At 41.6% G+C, this 21903-nt stretch overlaps 1 protein-coding gene across 4 annotated transcripts in view; it reads right to left on the bottom strand.

Annotated features, from left to right (window-relative positions):
• The window catches only part of DCAF1 (DDB1 and CUL4 associated factor 1), a 49211-nt gene that overhangs the window by 19529 nt on the left and 7779 nt on the right, over nucleotides 1-21903 (bottom strand). For all 4 annotated transcript variants that reach the window (XR_014854786.1, XM_085072935.1, XM_085072937.1 and 1 more), the window contains 17 exons: nucleotides 19733-19809; nucleotides 19406-19479; nucleotides 18343-18456; nucleotides 16495-16632; nucleotides 15152-15655; nucleotides 13902-14003; nucleotides 12526-12684; nucleotides 11193-11372; nucleotides 10151-10360; nucleotides 8804-8973; nucleotides 7512-7636; nucleotides 5137-6397; nucleotides 4056-4254; nucleotides 3287-3369; nucleotides 2415-2499; nucleotides 790-1023; nucleotides 164-257 (listed from right to left, as the gene is read on the bottom strand). Coding sequence is in view for 3 of the 4 variants with exons in the window: in XM_085072935.1 (XP_084929061.1) it covers nucleotides 164-257; nucleotides 790-1023; nucleotides 2415-2499; nucleotides 3287-3369; nucleotides 4056-4254; nucleotides 5137-6397; nucleotides 7512-7636; nucleotides 8804-8973; nucleotides 10151-10360; nucleotides 11193-11372; nucleotides 12526-12684; nucleotides 13902-14003; nucleotides 15152-15655; nucleotides 16495-16632; nucleotides 18343-18456; nucleotides 19406-19479; nucleotides 19733-19809 (3809 nt within the window). In the remaining variant the exon portion in view is untranslated. The remainder of the gene's footprint in view (nucleotides 1-163; nucleotides 258-789; nucleotides 1024-2414; nucleotides 2500-3286; nucleotides 3370-4055; nucleotides 4255-5136; nucleotides 6398-7511; nucleotides 7637-8803; nucleotides 8974-10150; nucleotides 10361-11192; nucleotides 11373-12525; nucleotides 12685-13901; nucleotides 14004-15151; nucleotides 15656-16494; nucleotides 16633-18342; nucleotides 18457-19405; nucleotides 19480-19732; nucleotides 19810-21903) is intronic.

Raw genomic sequence — 21903 nt, forward strand, 5'->3', positions numbered from 1 at the left:
TCAGCAATAAGTGTAGCATGAACATCCTGGAAAAAATCCAGTTCACACATGCCAGTAAGGCCTGGAGTTACACAGTCTCTGAAGCTTCCCATTTCACTGAACAAGCATCTACTTAGCTTATAAGAAGTGACCCAGGAGAGTGATGTAAGGGGAGAAATCCTACCTCCATACATCACTGTGCCAGTATAGTTGAAGACCACACGACACTGATCCAGTGCAGGTACTGTGTGTAACAAATGGAAAGTGCGGAGGTCCCACTGAAAAAACACAGGCTAAGGAAAAACAAACAATTGAAAGTCTCTACTTTTCAGTGAAGTGGCAAAGAACTGACTAATTGCATTCAAGAAACCCCACTGCCACTCCCAAAATATGATGGAACCAGGGTTGGATTCTAGCACTACAATTACATTCCCTGTGTTCAGAATGAAAAAGCTCTTACTCAAAATGCCATTCCCAGTCACGAGAGGTTACTGCAGTATCTTCAAGATTGATCTTGTTAAAACATGGGAAGAGAGCTGAGGTGCCATGAAGTGTATCAGACAAGAAAATCTCTTTTGCACTCTCTCTGTATTAAGTATTTTCTCTAGGCTATATCAAAGGCAGAATCTAGATTTAAATTAGCTACCTGCCAAACAGTCCCTACTTTCTTGATTCACAGACGGGAACTCCTTTTACCACATGCAACATGTAACACAGTAGCCCATTAACACAACCTTGCAAACAGCCACTTGTTCCTCCCTACCAGTTCTGTAGGTGCTAGCAGCAGTTACCACAGAGGCTAAAGGATACAATTTCAGTGTTGACTATGACCTCCAGCCCATTGGGATGGAAAACACCACTGATAGTCATGTTGAATTTGTCAAACTTGTGGATGGCTTGTGCTGATCTGACATCCCAGAGGACACCATCATTTAGGACAAGGTCATCAGTGGGGTTAAAGGTGGCACAGTTCTTCTTGTAGTTGTTGGCAAGATCTGGGTTAAACAGAGTCAATAGCTTGTTGCCAGTCTGAATATCATAGATCTTTTAGATTAAAAAGAAAAAGAAAGATTAGTCACAATTTGTAATATACCTGTGCCTAAAATCATCCCCTGTTCCCCCTTCTAGAATGCTTACAGAATCACCCCATTCCCCATTTCACTTTTCCATTTCATGTGACAGCATTCCATAAATAACCCTTCCTACCAGCCCTTTAATAGTTTTTCTCAGCTGGAACCAAGCCTCACAACAGGTTTTGGCCAGTGCTTGGCTTACTGAAGGTTCACTGACATGTTTCACTACCATCAGGATGAGTTCCAAATAAAATAACCCCACTATGAGGAGTGGGCTGGGAAGCTGCAATCACAAGGTACTACTTAGCCAGAAACTATTTCAGAAATGGAACTGCTTTCAGAGCAGATGGTATTTACAAACATTAAAACTCCAAAGCACACAGTGAGGGAAAAAAGCCAGAAACTACAGAAAAGGAAGTTAAATTCCTGGCATTTACATTGAAAGGCAACTTTGCGCCTCAGCACAAGAAACTTTTGGAATATAAAAAGGGTTTTAAACTAGTACACAGGGTTTATGATCAGCTCCTCAGATAAATCTGATCTGTAACATCCTTCAGAGTCTAGCTCTTGTTCAAACTTACAGAGGAAAATATTCTCTAGAACTGGAAAACAAATCTGTTTACCAGATAAACACAATACACAAATTGATCTGACTTCCAGCTAAATCCAAGTTGAAAACTGGGCAGGAATGGAGAGTTTACTTAAACAAATCAGAGTAACATGTAAAATTATAAACAATTTGAGTAAGTTATATTTCATGACAAGTTTTTACACAAATTCTCCTTCAAGAGAGACAGGGCTTGTAACAAATGCAAATTAGCCCTGCAAAGCAGCAGAAGCTCTCTGAAGCCTTGTCTGTCCAGTTTGCAGGTATTCATCCAAAGCACTACAACAGTGCTCTCTGAAGGTACGGTGGTGAAGCTAAATTACCCAAAAATAAGCTGCAAATTTGGGGGGGAAGGGAGAAGAGGACACTTCTAATACGTCATTTCCCACAGCTGTTGACTGAGATACTGTTTACAGCAGAACTTTATTATTATTACTATTACTGAGAAGTAAGGCTAAGAAAGCAACTCCAGAGGGGAAAAAAAAAATCCTGCATGATCTCTCTCAAACGAATAAAACAAAGCAGACTACAGTTGCCCAGAATACTTTCCCAAAGAGGTAACACATCCACACTGCTTGTGCTACAGCTGGTTGGGATGGTCAAGATTATACCCTCACGAACAGGGAGTTTTCCTTCAAAGCTTTCCTCTGAAGCTCATCAGTTACACAGATTAAAGCACTCACATCAGTCAAACATCCTACGGAGAACTATATTCCTGCCAGAGCTTCATAGCTATGAGCTTTCCTGGTACTTACATGTGCAATGTCTCCCTTTGTGCCAATGACCCTGTCCTGAGAGTGCTTGCTGAACTCCACATACTGGTCATCAGGGAAGGAATGCCTGCAGATACAGTTAGTAAAGAAGTCAAGGAATTACAGATTCTACACAACCCAAACGACCCAAACACTTCCAGCACAGGTTTCAACAACAGAGAAAGGATGCAGAAAAACCTCTCTTTTGCCACTGACCACAGCATACTGCAGTAGCAAATTCAGACCTGCCATCAATAGGGCCTGCCATAAACATAACACTCTTTGGACAAATCAACAATGAATGGCATCATGAACATTGGAACACATACAGCCTGAGGAAGTTAAACCTTTCCACTGAAGAAAGGCCTCCAGCTGACTCCACACAGGTCACACCAAAACAGTTGCTTATAACTGAAGAAGACAACAACCAAACCTTTTAAAAATGAAGAGTCTTCCACTTGTTTTTGTTATGGAAAGGAACAATTGCAGATACTGAAATAGATTTTAAAGAGCTTGCATGCAGGTCTGACAATTTCACCATGCAAACCTCCATGCTAGTCAAATTCTGAACTGGCTGCAGAAAGATTACCAAGGTAATTTACAAACATGAATAAAAACACAAACATGTTTCCTTGCCTTCAGGAGTAAGTGACTTTACTGATCTATCTTGCATTGAACATGACTTCAGGTAGAAATTACTTAGAATTTGCTCAGTACCAATTAAAATAAGGAAAATACCACCCTAAGGGATCACATTCTACTTTTCACAAGTAAAATTGTGAGATCTGTGCTATTCTGTTTTACAGAATTTATTCCTTTATCAAATGGTTCTTCCAATGGCAGCACACCCCACAGCTGAATCAGAGTGTACCTACTTCATATCAAAGACAGATTTCATTCCCCACAAGGCAGACAGAGGTTGGCTCCACGTAGCAGATGTCAGTAATAAAGATCCATCCTGGATTTCCAGATCGGAGTGGAGGAAGGGAAAAGAATACCAGAGAAAACAGAGGTTACAATTTTACCTGTACACTTTTAACTTTTAAGCTTAATTCAGGAACTAAAGAGCAGATTTTTCTGCCTCATACTACTCCTACAGGGATAAAATCTAATACTATGTATAACATAAAGAGCCCTTGGCAAACAAAGTAAAATTTTACAGATAACAATGGGAACAATCTATGATGTTAACAGTAGATCAAATGAGGATAATCCATGGCTGAATTTTGATGCCCTGTGAGTGGAATTCATTCTGCTTGTAAAACTTTTATTTCTTCCTAGAATCATCCCCTGAAAGACGTTTTTTCTCCAGAAAAAGGAGGATATATGAACTCTGGTATCTTATCTCACATATAAATAAATGTGTGATAGTCAGTTTAAGCATTTTTCCACTTCCAGATATGTATATTAATTTCTTATGAAGGCACATAACCACTGTGTATCTTATTATCTTGGGAAGAAAAAAACCTAAAAGAAGAACTAACAACAGGGAGAATATGCAACTATTACAAGTGCTTTCATGACAGGCATTGCAGGCCAGCCAGTGGGTATATTTTAGATGCACATATCCAGAGGGACCCAAAACATACCAGGGCTTAGGCAGTGAGAATTGCTAAAAATCAGAACAGGTCTGTGATTCCTTACCCTGGATGGTTCAAGGTGCGTGATGGCAGAGTTATGGCAGTTGTAACTGGCCTCTTCCTGTCCACTGAACACGTTATAGAGTTTCAACTGCCCTGTGCAAGTACCCAGCATTAAGAATCGTTCTCTTGCAGAAAATGCGCAACAGGTAAAGCCACTCTCATCCTCATTTGCTTCCCTGAACACAGAAATTGGACGGAACCTAGACAAGGCAAAAATACATAGGTAAACCAAAAGAGAGAAGCAAAACTGTAATGCTGTGTGATGATATTAAATCCAACCCTTAAAGATTACATAGGTACAAGTTACAGCCTTCTTCCAGAGCAAGTTAAGTGTCAGTTTGAAGACTAGTGCTCCAGTATTACAAGAGTGCTTGCAATCCTTGAGGGCTTGTTTTCCACTACATGGTACTTCTGTTAAAGCACATCATTAAGCTGAAACACTTGAACTCCATCTTCAAAGCTGGATTGAAGGAAAGTCTGTAATGTCATCACCTGGATAAGTACAGAGAGCTAGCAAAAAAATTCGTAACAGTTCTGAAACACTAAACACAAGACAACATCACATCAGCCAAATAACCTCCTGACATAACTTCCCATGGTGACACTGCTTTCACTGTGAAGATGCCTTCACGAACGTGTAGTCTTTATTTTGATAAACTTTTCATCCCCTTTCAGTGTAACTTCAGGAAAGGCCATATAAAAAGGTAACAGGTGCTGAAGATTCAGTTGCAAGAAAAAAAATACAGATTCTAACAGCCAACCATCCTCCATACTGTGCTGCACTCTCATGTAAAACTGGTGTTACATACTCACCTTCCAAAGGAGAACAAAGAGCTAGAAGCTTCATTAATCAATGTTGCTACTGAAAATAAAGTGTGTTTTGCGTACTAAGGGTCAGCACTGAGGACAAGACAAACAGAACTACTGAAAAAAGCATTTCAAGGCTCTCACTGTCACTGTGAATGAAAACTCTTTTGTCTCCAAGGATACTCCACTGTGGGACTGCACAGCCTGAATCCAAGTAAGGCTTTTCAGCACAGCATACATCCTGAGAGGGATCACAACACATTTTTCTTCCTTACCTGCTAAATATAAGGTGTCTATCAAAGCAGCCACCATCCACCCCTCCGTACTTCGGAAAGGCCGCCCTGCGGGTCAGCCGTGAGGTAAAGTTAGTGGGCGCCTGGCGCCTCTGTTTTGGCTCAGGACACTGGTGGGGAGTAAAGAGAGAGAAAGGGGGACAGGTGGCAACAGGGTTCTTGCAGCGGGCATGCTGCTCCCTAAGGTACTCTGTGATTATACTGTCCAGCGTGGGTGGGGAAGGAAGGTGTCTGTCCAGCTGCTTTTTGATAGCTGGGCTCTGGCTGTAGGCGCCATGGTCCGATTTTTGTCGCAACACTCTGATTTTCCTGCCGTTGCAGGGAGACGGCCTCTCCCTGACAAAGCTAATCCTGCCAATCAGAGGAGAGTTGCTGGCGTAAGAAGGGCCTGGAAGGGCAGGTGGACCTTGGGACACAGACGGCCTTGCCTGAGCATGGACAGAGGTGGCAGTGGAACCTACAGCAGTGTGGGTACTCAAACGGGCTGAGATGCCATTAGCTATGCGAGGAGTGCGAGGCAGAGTCACCGGAGAGGCTGCAGCTGCAACAGGGGTGAAGGCAGAAGAGTGAGATGCTGCAGTCATGGGCAGGTCAGCCTCCTTCGTAAGGACAGACGCAGTTTCCCCAAGGCCCTTAGAGATGAGGTGGTTCCGAATCAGCAGCAGCAGCTCCTTCTCGGGAAATGTGATCCTCGACTGGGCCACCACATCCGCCTTCTGCAGCCGCGCCAGCGAGACGTCCGTGCCAATGAGCAGGGGCTTCCCCGAGACGCGCTCGATGAGCTCGGCGGCGTATTTGCAGAACTTCACGTGCTCGCTGCGCTTGTCCTGCAGCACCGGCTCCTTCATCAGCTGCTGGATCTGACAGCTGCTGAACAGGGGCAGCTTGCTGATAATCTGCCGCACGGTGCTGCTGCGTGATAGCCCCACCAGGGCTTTGCAGGCCAGCGCCCGGATCTGATCTGCGTCAGTGATCGGCATCTTCACAGACAGCAACGACAGCAGCACCTTGATGCCGTTGTTGGACTGCACCACGTTCCACATCTTGGCCAACGTGTGCTCACTGCTCTTGGGGGCCTGAGGAAGCTTTCGCCGAGGAGTCCCAGAGATGAATTTTCCGATACTGGAGATCCGGTTATCTGGGCCACACACGCAATTGATGATGATCTGAAGGGCTGATTTCTGAATCTCGGCATCATGGATGAAAAACTCACCCTCAGCAACGCCAAGGATGATACTAATACCTAGTGAGGGAAAGAAGTAGTTTCTTTAGTACTCTAAAATGTGTCTTACACAAGTTGATCAGACAAGTAAGGGAGGCTTCCAACAAATTTGAAGAAAGTAGGTAATTCCCTTAATTCTGGAAATTCCTGAAATTCTACTAACTAGTCTAAGACATATCCTTCAACCTCCTGAGCAAAATGTTTTCCTGCACTGCTGGTCCTGCACTTCATCATCAGTGGGAAGTGTTGCACAATCTGTGAGAAGTGGTGATCAAGCACAGCCCAGGAGTGCAAAGTCTAAGGTATCAGAACAATGATGCACAGACATGCTCTGACTCTTGCTGCAGTGAGCAACTCTCCTGTATAAACACTAACAAAGTAAACACTCAGAGAAGGAGGGGGACCACGTCATTAAAGAAAAAATAATCATATCATAACTTTCAAAAGGAATTAGGCAAAAAAGGAACTTTCAGGTTATTTTTTTTCCCCACAGGAATTCTGTTAGTTTAATGTCTGCTTCAGAAGACCCAAACCCTCACAGAATTGTTATTTGCCTACTGAGTTTTTGTGGAAAAGAAACTGTCTTTTGCCTGTATCTAGTACTCTGCCTGCCTTTTATTTTCATTATTCTTTTCTTAAAAAAAAAAAAAAAAAAAAAAAAAGTGAGGCTCCAGAGGCTCCAGGTAAAGCAGAAGCCTTGGATCTGATCCAGGCACATCTCACTCATTTACATGCTGAACCTGGAGGTAACCAGTTAGAACATAACTAACACAGCAATAATTGTTCCTCTCCCATACTCTCAAATGCCATATCCTCAGGGGAACTAAATTTCTGGGAAACCAAGGAAACATAATAGTCCCATTATAAAAGTATATTTGCCTCCACCTGTATTTAACGAGCTCTTGAAAACAAGTGTAAGAGGAAGACCTCTGAATTTGTAACCCAATCACAGTGCTAATCATGACATAATTTTAACCACAGTGCACTCTCCCATTTGTTTGCAACCTTGACAGTAACTCTGAGTACGTGAATTATTTTAACCCTTGCCACACTGTAGGTGAGGAAGAGCCAGCCAAAAACCACGTAGCAGAAGACAACTGATAAATGTGTAAGGCATCAGGACCATTCAGCTTACCCACAGTGGAAACAGTAGATCCAGCTTCATCTAACACATCCACAGGTTCTGCCAGTTGCAACTGGATTTTAGGAACTACAGTCAGGATGGCCAGTACATCCAAAGCATATCGTACTGTGTCATTCCTGGAAGACAACAACAGAAGAATTTCTTAGAATTGCATGTCCAGAGTTGTTTCAATAACATAAAATAGTATTCAATCTACTCTACTCCAACAAAAGGAAGTAAATCAGTCACATCTGCTGCATCTCATGGTGCCTTTTGATTTTAGAATGAAAAGGGCTGGTCTCCACAGAAGGCACTGCTCACATGTACACCATTGCATGAAGTCTGCCAACATTTATCCCCACAAGCTCCTAAAAGCACTGTAATTTTGTACTTATAAAAATAAAAACATTAAGACTTACTCACAAAAGCACTATAAATTAAGCTTCTAATTCTAATCTTACTCTACATCTTAGCTAGGAAACACTGCTGTCCAAAATACTCTGTCATAAGTCAACTAGAAAGGATGTTTTTCTGAAGTCAAAAGAAAGTGTTTAGCAGCAAACCAGACAACTCTGATGGTCAAAAAACCACCAACTTGGGCTCCAGTTTAAGAGAGACATAGGTGTGTGGAAGGTGAAAAGGGATGTTCAGCAAGAGGTGAGAGAGCAGAACAACACAAAAAAAGAGGAGGTCTATAAGCCTGTGTGGAAAGGTAGGAGTTAACCCAGGTAGTAATTAGGAAACAGGTGCAGAAGGAAAGAAACAAGAGAACAGAAACTACCCAGGAGAGTGCAACCTGAGAGACGGAGGTAGGCAGGGAATTGCAGAAGCAAAACAAATTTCAAAGGCTTTCAGGTTAAGTTAAGCAAGGACCTCCTGCAGGCAGCAGAAATAAGGAGGAAGGAGTCCTAATCCTGGAATCAGGTGGACTAAGTTATGTTTTGATTTCACCCTCTACTTGGAGCATTTTCTAGCCTTTCTCTAAACAAATTTTGAGACAGACAGAAAGTGGTGCAGCACTGCAATTAAGCTTTCCTGAGAAATCAGTGTCATAGTTAAAGGCCTGAGGCATTTTGGCTCTTCAGAAATTTCTTGACACCCCTCTCTCTGCCTCAAAATTTTAGTCCTGCTTTCCCCAGAGTTAACTTTGATAAGCACTGTGTGGCTCCAGCATAGGCCCTAACAGCACTAACCAGCATGTGCCTGTTTTAAATGCTATCAAGATAGAAAATCTGGAAGTGTAAAGTCCTGCCCAAGAGCCCCAAGTGCTGCACTCAAATATAACACTACAGCAAACAGCTCACCTTGCATAGTATGTCTTCCAGTTGCAGGCAATGGAAATGAGCTGAAGCATGAGTTGGACACAAGACAATTTGAGAAACACCTCTGCTGGCTCCCAGTAGAGCTGTGCTGGACCATACTCAATCAGGAACTCCATCATCTCTACAATCTGCTCATGAGTATAGGAGCAGGCCTGCAGGGAAGAGACACCATTAGACCACAAGGGTTACAAACTTGCATATCAAATCCCCCACCGCAGGGATTTAACTGAAAACAGCATCTACAAGATTAGACTACCACTGTGTCTTGCAGATTAAGTATTTACTTTGTGGTTTATTCCCCAGTTATAAAAGAATACAGCAACTGTCACTATAATATACAATAATAAGCTTATGGATAATATCCTTTAAGTTTCTTTACAGTGTTAGAAAGCTTAGGCCAATTTAAGAAGAAAAGTTACATTAAATTAAAATTCTACTCTGCTTTTAAGATACTAATCTAGTTGCTATTACACCATCGTTGAAAATATTAAAAAAGGTTGTTAAAAGTATCCAAGTACAGTTTCTAAGTTTTGACTACAAAACACACTGAATAAAAAAAGAAATTCCTAGCAAGTTGACCTTTCAATATTTTTAATTACACAGGAAAGCAACAGTTTATATACATTTCTTTAGTTACCGAAAATAAGTGATTTCTGCAGAAGAAAAAAAACACCCTTATATTTTCTTTTTTCAGTTCCTCTAGAAAATCATTATAAATTTAATCAAACCACAGGTGAATGTGCTCTCTCAAACCAAGCAGTCATAAAATCTGGTTTAAAAAAAAACCCAACAAATTGACCAAAAAAATCCCAAAACAAACCAACAAAACCAGCTTTACAGAGAGAAATCAGAAAAAAAAAAATGGCCAAGATTATGGGTTATTATCTATCTGGATCTCCCGGGTAATTTCTAAAAACAGTGGAGTCCAAAAGACACATTTCAGTTATTATCAAATCAAACTTATTTCCAAGTTTTTCAACATTATGCACCTCTATACACATACAGATTTTCATTCTTTCAGAGATTCAAAGCATAGGAAACTCCCCCAAGTATCAAAAACAACCTGCCTTTGAGTTTTTGAGAGATGGAAAGGGAAGCACAGCACATGAGCAGGAGCCTTAATCAAATGTAATTCAGATGAACCTCGAGGGCTCTTCTGCATTTTCCTATTGCAGTGTCATTCCACACGACAGGAAAAAAGCACAAATAAAATGATTGCACACTGCCTAGTTATTGCACTGACTTCAAAGGATATCTATACATATCTGCAGCTTGGAATCAATTGAAAAATGCAACAACCACGTGAAAAGATTGCAATGCCCTCCTCACCTTGTAGGGGGGCTGTGGATGGACCAGGATGCCACCCTCAGTGCGCTGCAGCGACTGCTTCACCTGCTCCAGTTTGATGGCAAGGTGAGCCTCGAAGTACCGACGCAGGGCCATGCAGGTGTGCTTCCCCGTCTGGCGACTGGCAAAGATCTCATCATCACTCAGGAGGGCTCCTTGGTCTTCCAGGTTTAAGATCTCTAGAGTGCTTATCTTCAGAAGGAGATTGGGTGAGAGAAGAGAAGTTTCATCAGCTCAGTCTTCAGGAAATAAAGCACCTACAACTCTCAGTGGCTCTTGTACCAAACACAAACACAATGCCATTGCTGTACAGGACATGGAAGCACACTGAGAGCTGACAAAGGCTGTCTGAACAAAAAGGGGTCTGTGAGGGTAGATAGCCTAAATTGAACCATGCCCTCTCCTTCACTATATATGAAGACAGAAATCCAGATGTCACACCAGTGTAGATCTGGAGGCAGCACTGTGCCAAGTACTATTACGCCTTATATGGCACCATACAGTGTTCTTGCACCCTACAGCACTGATGTCCCTAAGTTAGACACAGCCCAAGCTGCAGTAGTGCACAGCAACACCCTGCAGACATTCCAGCTTTTGTACATGAACAGTGTCACTCATGCCCAGAAAGTACAGTGGTTACTGCAGCATACACAGTTGCTCCTCTCCTGGAACAAGGCTGCATTTATCCATATCCAACAGGGTGCACATGTATGTACAGCGGAAAGAAACATCCGGACTACTCCTAAGCCACCACTGCTTGAATGAGTACTGCTTAACCCAAGAGTTGTACTAAAAAAGCTCCCAAAGGGTAGCAAGTCTCTAGACAACAATCATAAAAATAATAAAGATAAAAGGATGCATGTGAATATTACTTAGAAAAACTCAACTAACCTCTCGACCTCTTGGGAACCGAGGAGGAAAAACCCCAAGCAAAACCAAACAGAACAAAACTCTCCACTGTTGCACTTACAGGATGCAGAATCTGACCCTAAACCCATTTCCTACTTAAAGCCACATCCCTTACCAGGTTAACCAGACGTCGCAGCCCATCGTGCCTGTCAAAGAGCTCCAGGACAGCACGGAAGGAGAAGCAAATAGAGAAGAACATGGTGGCATGGCAGCAGCCCGAGGCATGGGAGCACTCCATGAGCCACAAGGTGTAGTTCACTACATCTGAAAGCACATTATGGGGGTGCATGCACACCTAGAAAGCAAAAGAACAATCCTGAGGAGGACTTCAAACACATTGCTGAAGAGAATTCATCTGAGGAGAATGAGGGCTCTTTCAGAAGCCAAGGACAAGTATCAGTTATTCCCAGCTTGACTTGGGACATCTGAGACACGAAATGAAAGTCCAATTTCCAGACCAGTAAAAGAAAGCTGCTGTGAGATTAATAAAGGCTATGATTTGGCAATGCAGGACTAGAAACTGGTCCATTCCCAGAGCAAAGTACAATGAATACAGCAGCCTTAGTGTAATATAATTCCAGAGAGTCCTTCTCCATATCACTTCCAGATATCCAAAGAATGCTTTGCTAGAGGCAGACAAGTTTCCACTGCAGAAACAAAAATTCTGCTCAGTGTAACAGAACCATAAGCTATGCTGAGATTCTAGCAAACTCTGGCAGCACTGAAGCCTAAGGGAATTGCAAGGATCATCAAATGCAAGTCTAAAGCCTGACTTTTCTCTAGAAAGAGCTGATCTTCTCCTGTTCCTCAGACCCTGCCTCCAAGATGTGCAGACCATGTGCTCAGAACTGCATGTGTGCATATGTCTGTTAATTCCTACTGAGGAGGAACTGGGAACCCTCTGCCAGGGTCAGTGCCAAGAGGAACAGTACAGAGCTGAAGTGCTGGCACCAGCTGCTGTGTGCCAATCTCTGCTGGTGTTGGATGTACTCACAGAATACAGCACCATCAGCTTCAGACCTGAGGCTTTGCACAGACTACCTGACAAGGGACTGTACCCTGAAACAGGCTTCCTCTGAAATCCAAAATGTACCACAGACACCTGCTCTACCTGGTATCTGTACATATTGGAGGTAACATCTGGAACCATGCATGGTGAAAAACAATCTCACATATAGGAGTCCATTGGAACAGATAGAAAGACAAATGAGAATGGAGGAAGGTTTTGTTGGGCTTTTTTGAGGGAAAGGGGGAAGAATAGGATGGAAAGGGTGATTAAAGTACTGAGACAATGCTGACAAGGTCTTCAGTTACTTCCCTGCATGTATCAGTCATGCACATAAATTTGCTTTTTAGCTTAGGAGATATTTATTCACTGTTTGAACACAGGTAGAAACACTGAGAAATGATGGGAATCACTGCAGTTACAGTACAAGGGCAACTCTTACCCTTTCCATAGCATCTTGATTGTACGACAAATAATACAAACACATGGACACTCCTGTTGCTGCCATGGAAGGACGAGGAATCTCCAGCAACTTTTGCACTCCTCCATGAGCAACAAACTCTGTTGCAAACTTGTTGTGCAGCAGCAATGATGCCAAATGCTAAGGAAGGATAAAAGCAAATAAATTAGACTGGAATTCTTCAAACTGTCATCAATGCCATCAGTCCCCATCCCACAGAAAAACAAAAGGCAGAAAAAGCAAGTGCTCTGTGCTTTGTCCACCTCATTTCCTCCCCCCATTACATTTAATCCAGAATGCAGTATTTATCCCAATGACAACAGCAAAAGAGGCACTACCACTCTTTTTTTTTGCACATCTTGCAAAAGAAATACAAGGCAGAGCAACTTAGAAATTATCCAACAGGCCACATTAAGGTCTTTCTATTGTCTTCAAATTTCAAAAGAACTTTCCATTATCAATAAGCACTATTTAAATTTCCACTAATTTTTTGATTATGACATATTGCTGACAAAAGGAATTTTACAAAATGAAGTGTAAAGGCAATTAAAGGGAAGCCTGCAGCTGCACTTAAGTTTACTGCACACTGTTTTGCTGTGTTACCTACATCTTAAGAGGAAACAGTAAGAACCACTGTAAACCTCACTCCACTCCCAACTGCAGTAACCTACAACTTCTGTGGGGACACTGCTCCTTTGAAATAAATCCTCAAACAAATGACAAAGATAGAGAGAGGAAGACTGGAGGATCAGAGGCAGAGAAGTTATAGTGAAAGAGGAAAGGAATGCACAGAAAGTTTAACTTGTGCTGCTGCATTGCAGATTTGGCTTGAATAAGATTATTTTGTGTGGCTTTGTACCTTTGGGAGGTAACCTTAAAGATTATTCACACAAAACTAGTATCTCAACCACTGAGCTCAGAGATGTCATGCTGGAGCTTCTGGGAGCAAGATGTTTATGCTCCTTATCCCTCACAAGTGTCCTTTGAGATGGCAGCCAGTGGAACAACTCAGGAATGCTATCTAAGGGCAGCAGGAACACAACCATTTGACAGAAAAAGAAGTTTTTATCATCTTCAAATAGGCAGATGAAAGATGAAATTAACGGCCCTGCACTAATAAGATCTCTTTATTCCCTCCTCCCTTTCCTGTTTTTTTTTTTTTCATTTTAAGGGCTTGAGACTTAAAAAAACAAAACTGAAAGGCATTCCAATTGAGTGGAAGCCAATTCCAATCCCAGGGAATGCTGCGAGAAACAGGCCTAAAGAAGATGAGCACTTGCCTTTGACATATAGCAAGCATGTATTCAATGCTTTTGTAATGTTTATAGTATATTTTATGTATTATGAAAGTAATTTACCTTAAGGGCTTCAAAAGTGAGCAGCACATCATTGGTTCGCTTCAAATCGATGTAGTACATCATCAGCTCCCTTGATCCCAGTTGCATAAAGATGGGTAGCAGCTGAGAAAAATAAAAATGGGACACTAGCTGAATGTTTCATGAGAATTACAAGGTCTCTTTTGGTTTATACTCTCTCAAACCCCCAATTTTCCCCTATTAGCAGATACCTGTTATGAGAGGTCAGTGGTAACCAGCTCCATCCATAGGAAGCAATAAAGGTTAACAGACCTCTTGTAATACATCTGCTGACTGCAGCAAGGTGCATGGCAGCTGCCACACGGAAATCTTAAGACTCTCCTTCAAGTGCGGCTATGGAAGTCCACACAGATACCACCCTGGAGAGAGGCTCCACCTTCCATCTGTGCAAAGACAACTACCCAACAACTGAACAGAAAAAACAGGAGAGCAGGGCAACAAACCAAAACCCTTTGCATCATTCTTTGTAACACCTTTATGCTATTAATTCCTATTTTTATAGCCTGTTATTGCTGGCATATGAAGCAATCCAGTCAGCATGCAGGGTGTTATGTTAGGGGGTAATGGTTTCTGTGGCTCTCACAGAAGCAAGGCACACATGTGCACACACATTAATATATATCACAAAGCAAAACTGTGTTGCTTTGTTCCATTACAAATGAAGCTAACCCACCAAAAAAACCCAAAAAACCCACTGGTAAATCTGACACAGCCACACTATTTTGTCCCTTTAAGTAATACCAGCTTTCAAGAGCATCTGCATAACATGGGTCCTGCCACTTCTCATCAGAACTGCTCCAGAGGTTACACAAAGCACTTCATTTAGAATTTAAAGTTCATTATTTCCTCAGACTTTTAATTGCAGGAATCTATCACATCCCCCATAGGAAACAGGAAAAATGTCTGCATTTCAAACTAAGTGACTCGCCCTGTGCCATGTAAACAAGCAAATTCAACAGAAACACAGAATAAAATCCTCAGGGCCATGCTCCAACCACCAGACCATACACCTGCTAGGTTCAGGTTTGAGTATTACCTAACAAGTAATATTCAAACTCATGACTTCATCAATCTGAAAGTCATCACCAGCTCAGGAAAAGTTATCAATCTTAATCATGACAGGAAATACCAGAGTGATATAACAGTTCTGCCAGTTTTCCCCCACAATTCCATTTGGCTTTGTTTAGAGAACTAGAGCACAGAGTGCTTCCTCCCCCACTTCATATGCTCACCTCTTGGTACTCGCCCAAGGGAGTCAGGTACTGAAGAATCAGCCTCTGCTCTATGGCAGGAGTCAAGGGGTAAAGTGTGTAATTAGTGCCAATCACCCACGGGGACATTTCTGACCAGCTGCTGTTGGACAGTTCAACAAACATCCGCTCTGGTTCCGAGGTGGAGAAGCCCAGTTTTTGCTTGGCCTTGCGGAAGCCATCTCTTTCATGCTGTTTCCCTGATTTGCCTTTTCTCAGTCCCCCATCATCTAGCTTTGTAGCAGAGTTTACTCTGCTACTGGTTTTATGACTTGAATCAAGATGAAAGGAGATCTCCATATCACCAGAAACTTCCTCTTGCTCTCCATCTACTGTCATCTCCCCGTAATCCATATCCACAGCCTCCTCATCGAGGGGCAGCAGAGGATCCAATGGCACTTTCCGAGGACTGGGGCGCTTGTTTTCCTGTTTTGTGGTCATTTCAGTGACCTGCAACTCTCGCAGCCGACGCAGCACCAGAGCCACCTGTCCAGAAAAGCAGCACTCATGAGAACACACACCCTGCTTCGATCATACAACTCACCTCAGCCGTATTTCTTGTTACCATCATATAAACCCACTTTTGCTGAGTATGCTGTGGTGTACATTTGCCCAGAGAAATAACAATTTCAAAGTGAATGAGAGAACTCAAATACATTTTGTTACAGCTACTTTCATTCTAAAATTTCAGCACCATGACTCCTCTGTGAGAGTAGCTTGAAAGCCACTAGGAGCAGATGAACCATATTGATGCTAACAGAACCACACACCAGCTTGCAGCACCCTTCCATTATCTCTGCCCAGCCTGGAATAAAGGCAACATTCCCTTTCCAAGCAGCAGCTCTGCTAAATTGCAGTTCCACCAAACCAAAGGTCATGCTTTTACTCTCAATGTTTAGAAGAGAAGTGAAGTCATCACAATTCCAACATAGTTGTCTCCATGTTGACTTACCTTTCATTTTAACACCTCTGTCTGGTGGGCAAATTACAATGTGCAATAGTTACAGATGTAAAGCTTCTGAAAATTCTTCTTTAAGGGAAGTATGAATATAAGTCTCATTAAAAAGTGAAGTATTTGACTTTTTAGGTTTCCATTGGCATTTTTAACACAACTGCTGTTAACAGAATAATCAGGCCATATGCCCCAACCTCAGCAGACACAGAGTCAGGAAAGGATGGAAACCATGAGCTACTCACTCTTACAGATATTACAACCACTGTAAGACCCATATATTAATCCATGAATGTGAGCTCCCCATAAATAAATATGAAAAACAAAAAGGTAACTGTCCTCTACAAAAGAGAAGTGATTGAGAGATCATTACCAGTTGTGAGTTCTCATCCCTGTAATTTGCAGCAATGTCCTGGTTTTCCATAGCTCCTCCCAACAGACCCGTTGCGTATGTCCTGAGTGGCTGATCAGCCTCTCGTGCCCACTTAAAGAGATTTTCAACTATGCCTTCCTAGAAGGGAGAAAACAAGAAACCAGTTCCAGCAGTTACATTTCATCTTCAGCTTCTCAGTCCCAATGAAAGCACCTGTTGGGAGGAATTCTAGCTCTAGCAATGAACAGGATGGATTTCCTACCAAGCAAGTAACAAATAAAAATACCTGGATTTAAAAAAAAAAAAAATCTAAGATTTCAAGCTGCATGAAACTATGCTCAAGCAGATACTTGGATTTGCACACCTGCAAAAAGCAGCCAGTCAAGGTACTTCCCAGGAAACAGCAAAATACTACAGGTATGAATTAGTCCAAACAAACAAGCCCAAAGCTCCAGTCAGTTTCACTAATAAAAATATCCAGCAATGTAGCAGATTTCAAAGAAACTATGTTGAATTTACATCAAGTAGAATGAAATCTGACTAAATTTAAAAGTCAATTGAAAAGACAATGGTTTACAATGAAAGATTATTTTGTTTCCTCTAAATTGCTACTGGATTTTGAAACATTAACAGTGCATCATTATCATGACAGGAATCTTGCACATAATTTGAATTATAGGTACAATACAATAAAAGATTAGTGAAAAGTAATAACAAAGAGACATTTTAACAGAAATGCTCAGCTTACAGATTTTTAGAGTTGCCTGCTTTATATTTGAAGACAATTGTATTACTATTTCAACGCTCTTATGTAACCAAAAAGAAAAAAAATCTAACTGACGGGATGTGAAATCCCTTGGTCGCTAGAGGGCCTCTTTGTGACCAGAACAGCACCCTCTTCCCAAAGCTTCCTACATCAAGGAGCCCTAAGTGTCAGAACAGAGCTCTAAATAGTCTCAAGTCAAAAGGAAAAAAGTCCTTAAGTGCAAAACTTAATTTAATTTCGGTTTACAGAAAGCTTTGGTCTCTGGAAATAGCTATATTCTCCACAAATGGGGAACTATTGTTTTGGTTTTAAATAGTTTTTTGATCAAGGCTTCTCAGCCTCAGCTTTTGGAGAGATCACAAAGAGCTCAAATTAAATTACATCTTTCACAAAGGGTGCACATTATTCTTTTCTTTTATCATGCTTTAGAGTTCCTATCCATATTTCCAATGGTAGAGAAATCACTTCCAAACTTTTACATAAAGCGCTACCTCATTTCCAAACTTCAGAAAAACACTAATTCTTACAGATGAGGAAACTGTGGCTTAAGTGAAATTCAGTTTCTCCTCACTTTGCACTCTGTGTGCATTCCTTCAGAACAACCCATTTGTCAACATACGGAAGTCTGATTCAGCTGTCCATCACAGTTCCAGATAATCCTCACAAAGCGTTTGGATTTTAGACCGCTTAGTTAAAGTATGACTTGCTTATCACTCAGCTCTAGTAAAGCTATTGCTCTGCTGGAGCTGGGGATTACAGGGCAAGTCCTCCATGTTCTAAACAGCCATTCACAGGCCTATAAAGCAACAATTCAAATTATAACATTTCCCAAAACATTAGATTAAATTCCAGCTCCTCTGTTTTAATCAGTCATATCACACCTTAAAAAGCTATGGAATACCCAAGATTTGATTAACTGAACAAGCCAAGAGCAAAAAGCCCCAAACTGTTAGTAAGACTGAACAGATTGGCTCCCAAAGACAAGACTTCAATATGGCTTTTTACTGGTTTCTCCTTTGGGAAGTCTTGTTGGAGTACAAAATATAGCAAGCTTAAAACCCAAGCTTTAGTACAGGTGATACCTTTTCCTGAAAGACAACGGCTGTTTCCAGTCCTGGCATGATGTCCAGAAGAAGTCTGCAGGCAGCAGTGTTCAGTGGAGGTTCTCTGCTTGTCATCACATAAGCATTCACTAGCTGGAGAAGATCAGGAACAACACTGGCTTGAAATTCAACTCTGACCAAACCCAGAGCAGTGAAAGCCCTACAGCTCCCACAGCAGCAAAACAATAAAGTAAGCAATGCCAGTCTAAGCCCTGGATCTCAACATGACCAGCCTTTAGCCTGCTCCCTTAGGGCCTTAGAAGTTGAAATTACTTCTCAGAGAAGCAGACAGCCTCTGATCTGCTGTTCACTGAATAAATATCTATCTTGAACTGACTTGTAAAGACAAATGCCTTTAAAAACTGTAACAGTAACAGCACAAATATGAAAAGATAACAAAAAAATTAGCATAAGAAATTGCACATTTTTAATTGTACCTGTATTTGCTTACCACTTGCAGTTTAAGACAGAGAGAAACATGCAAGCAATCTGTCAGAATCCTTACAGCAATGTGTACTGATACAGGTGTTTACAGGGATGCAAATGTAACAAAATTCTAGCTGTTAAGTCATAGAGGCTAGCAACGCAAATGGAAAGCCAGACTCTTGCTTCCTGATTCTCTGCCTGAGTCTTCTAGAGCTGCTCTTGTGCTCCTACAGGCAACCCTGAAGTTCCAAGCATTCAGAAACAAGGCACTGGAATTAGTGGTATTCATTTCCGTTACAGAAAGAAATTATGCTTTTGGACTTGTGTTAGAGGAGCTACATTTTCTTTAAAAAGACTGATAAACCTTGAAAACAGTTAATTCAATTGTCGCTACACACATTCCAACGGCTCATGAACTCCCCTTCACTTGAGCCACTTTGTTAAAGTGGCAAATGAGTTGCTCTTAAACCGATTTTAAAAACCAGTTACAGAAAAGAGAATTCTGACACCACTAAAATAAATATTAAACAAGTACCAAGGTCAACCAGCACAGAGCAAATAAAAGCCATAAGGTGATGTGAGGAATTGACAGAGAAAGTTCTCAGAGCAAACCTACCGCATTCATGAAATCATCATTCTTGAAGAGTATCCTCAGTAGGTGACCAAGCATACACTCTGGGTCTGCCCGACCTGCAGGACAAACAGGAAAACACTCATCCTTCTACCTCAAGATGCCAACATTAATATTGAACTGCTACCTTCAAACTGACTGTGCGATGCTCTAGTGTCAGCACCACAGAGCACAACTTCCCAGTGCAAAAGCAGTGTCAGACCTCCATCAGCAGTCAGCAATTTCAGGCTAAAAACTGTTTACTTTTAACTATGAGCTACCAGGTAAGCACTGGGACAGCTGGTACTGCCAAAAGCACTTGGGGCACCTTACCTGGGTGTCGGTCATCAAACGGGTCTGGGTCCCCTTTGCGGTACTCCTCGGTCTCCTTCTCAATCAGCTCGGACATTCTGCAGAAGGAATGACATCAAGTCAGCAGAATTCACACTCAGCCTGATGGAGCACAGCTCCTCACATTCACCGATCTGTCACAGCACTGCAAACCAGCCCATCAGCTTTCACCCAAACAGTGTTCAATGCCACCAGAGGATTTCTGACTGTCCACAACAGGGGGGAGAGGAAAGACTGGCCTCTACCATCTCATCTCATTTTTAGCTCCAAAAACCCACACACTGAACCCATAGCAACCCCCCAGAGATGCACAAACATGACACCCAGAGGGGCCAACACCTTTTATTTACTGATGATAGACTCCTGGTGGTGTTCTACAACACAGTGTAGAGAACAAGAGCAAATAAAGTCTATTCTATAAAGTAAATAATAAAGTTTACTCTACTGTGCTGGTGTTCTCACCACCACAGTGTCTTTCTTTTGCAGCAGAACAAGTCCTGAACAGGTGACTTAAGTCTTCCTCCCTGCTCAGCCTGTGGAAGGGCAGCTGTTCAAACTGCCTGCACAGTTTTTTGTTATTTTACACATTAAATTTCAATAATGTTGGCTAATTAAATATAATTATAAATATTTAATAAATATTAAATACTATTAAGTGCTGTGTAACCTCTCTTCAGTTATCAACCTTTTACCATGTGTCAACTACCACCACGGATAAGACAAGGAGAAACTCAGCCAGCTCCCTGTTCACAGACCTTCAAAATACATTAGATGGTCCTCTGTATCAGAAAAAAAAAAACCCCTCTGAGTTGTTTTGGAGCTATGCCTTCCCCTAAACTAAGAAGCAGCCTCAGCAGACACAAGAAATCATATGCTCTAATTTGTTTAGAATGCTCAGTAAGAGAATGAATAATTATTTTTATTTAAATAAAATCAAGAAGAAGAAAATTATCTCATGGTCAAGCAATACATAATTCCATAGTCATCCACTGTACTTCTCCATGTAATGTTACAGCACAAATACACGCAGTTTGATGTGAAATAAAGAGCACTCAATTCAATTGAAAAAACATTAGCAAATTAAATCTCATTTCCTTGGTATAAAACATTATTCCATCCCCTCTACCAATGTCCAGAGTGGGAGGCAGTCTATGTGCAACACAGCATTTTAAAACAAGGTCTGAATACCTCAGAGTAGTTATCTAGGCAGAGTTTATTATAGGAGAAGGAAAACTGCTGGAAGGCTGCAGTAATCCCTAGAAAAATATTTGTCTTTCACAGGGGATTTCCCTTACAGAACACTGCTGACTTCTACTCCATTCCTGCTACTTTCCAGAAAATATCCAGTATTCCCAAGCATGATTAGAGGCAAAAATGTACTTAGTCCTGCCTCTGTGAACTACACTGACTTGCCAATGTAACAGAGGATGATGCCTGCCAGATTCTAGGAACAGCAAATTAGGTCATTGGGAATGAGCAGAGAACTTTCCTGCTTGCCTTTGATCTGACAATTATCTTTCAACAAACTGTTGATCCTGTGGGGTTCCAATATTTACTTTTATAAGCCTGATTGTGAAGGGATGCAAATTGTGTCCCTTTTTAATAATAGGTGGCACAGCGTGAGCTCTCAAGAAATTCTGGCAAAAGCAAGTTACTTAAATACTCCACTGCCAGCTCCTCATTTTTTTCCATGAGAACTAATAGCTTGAGGGGTGCCTGCTGACAGAATACTCAGACAAATGGGGAGCTGGGAAGCAGCACCCTCGCCTTGTCAGGTCTTTTGAGGTGATAATTAGCATTTTGGTGACATGCCAGAAAGGACAGACAAGCAGCATGGAAAGTGAGCACAACACTCTGGCCAGTGCATCCTGTCTGGGTAGGCAGCCAAACAGCGAGCCAGCTCCCAGTGCTTTCAGGGACAGCAACATTATCACAGGCTCAATGAAACACCAATGTGAATCACTAATTATGGAGGGTTTTGAGACAATTATTCACAAGTGTTTGACCAAAATAAAATTTAAAAAAAAACCAAACCACTGCCTTTTAAAAATTTATTTTCCAAAAGAAAAAAAAGAAAGAAAGAAAAATCAAGCTTGCTTACAATACCCTTCTTTTAACTAACACATACAAAGGTGTTTTGTGACGTGACTTGG

This window comes from Lichenostomus cassidix, chromosome 12 (assembly GCF_008360975.1).
Source record: "Lichenostomus cassidix isolate B80296 chromosome 12, HeHo_3.0, whole genome shotgun sequence".
NCBI classification, from domain to species: Eukaryota; Metazoa; Chordata; class Aves; order Passeriformes; family Meliphagidae; genus Lichenostomus; species Lichenostomus cassidix.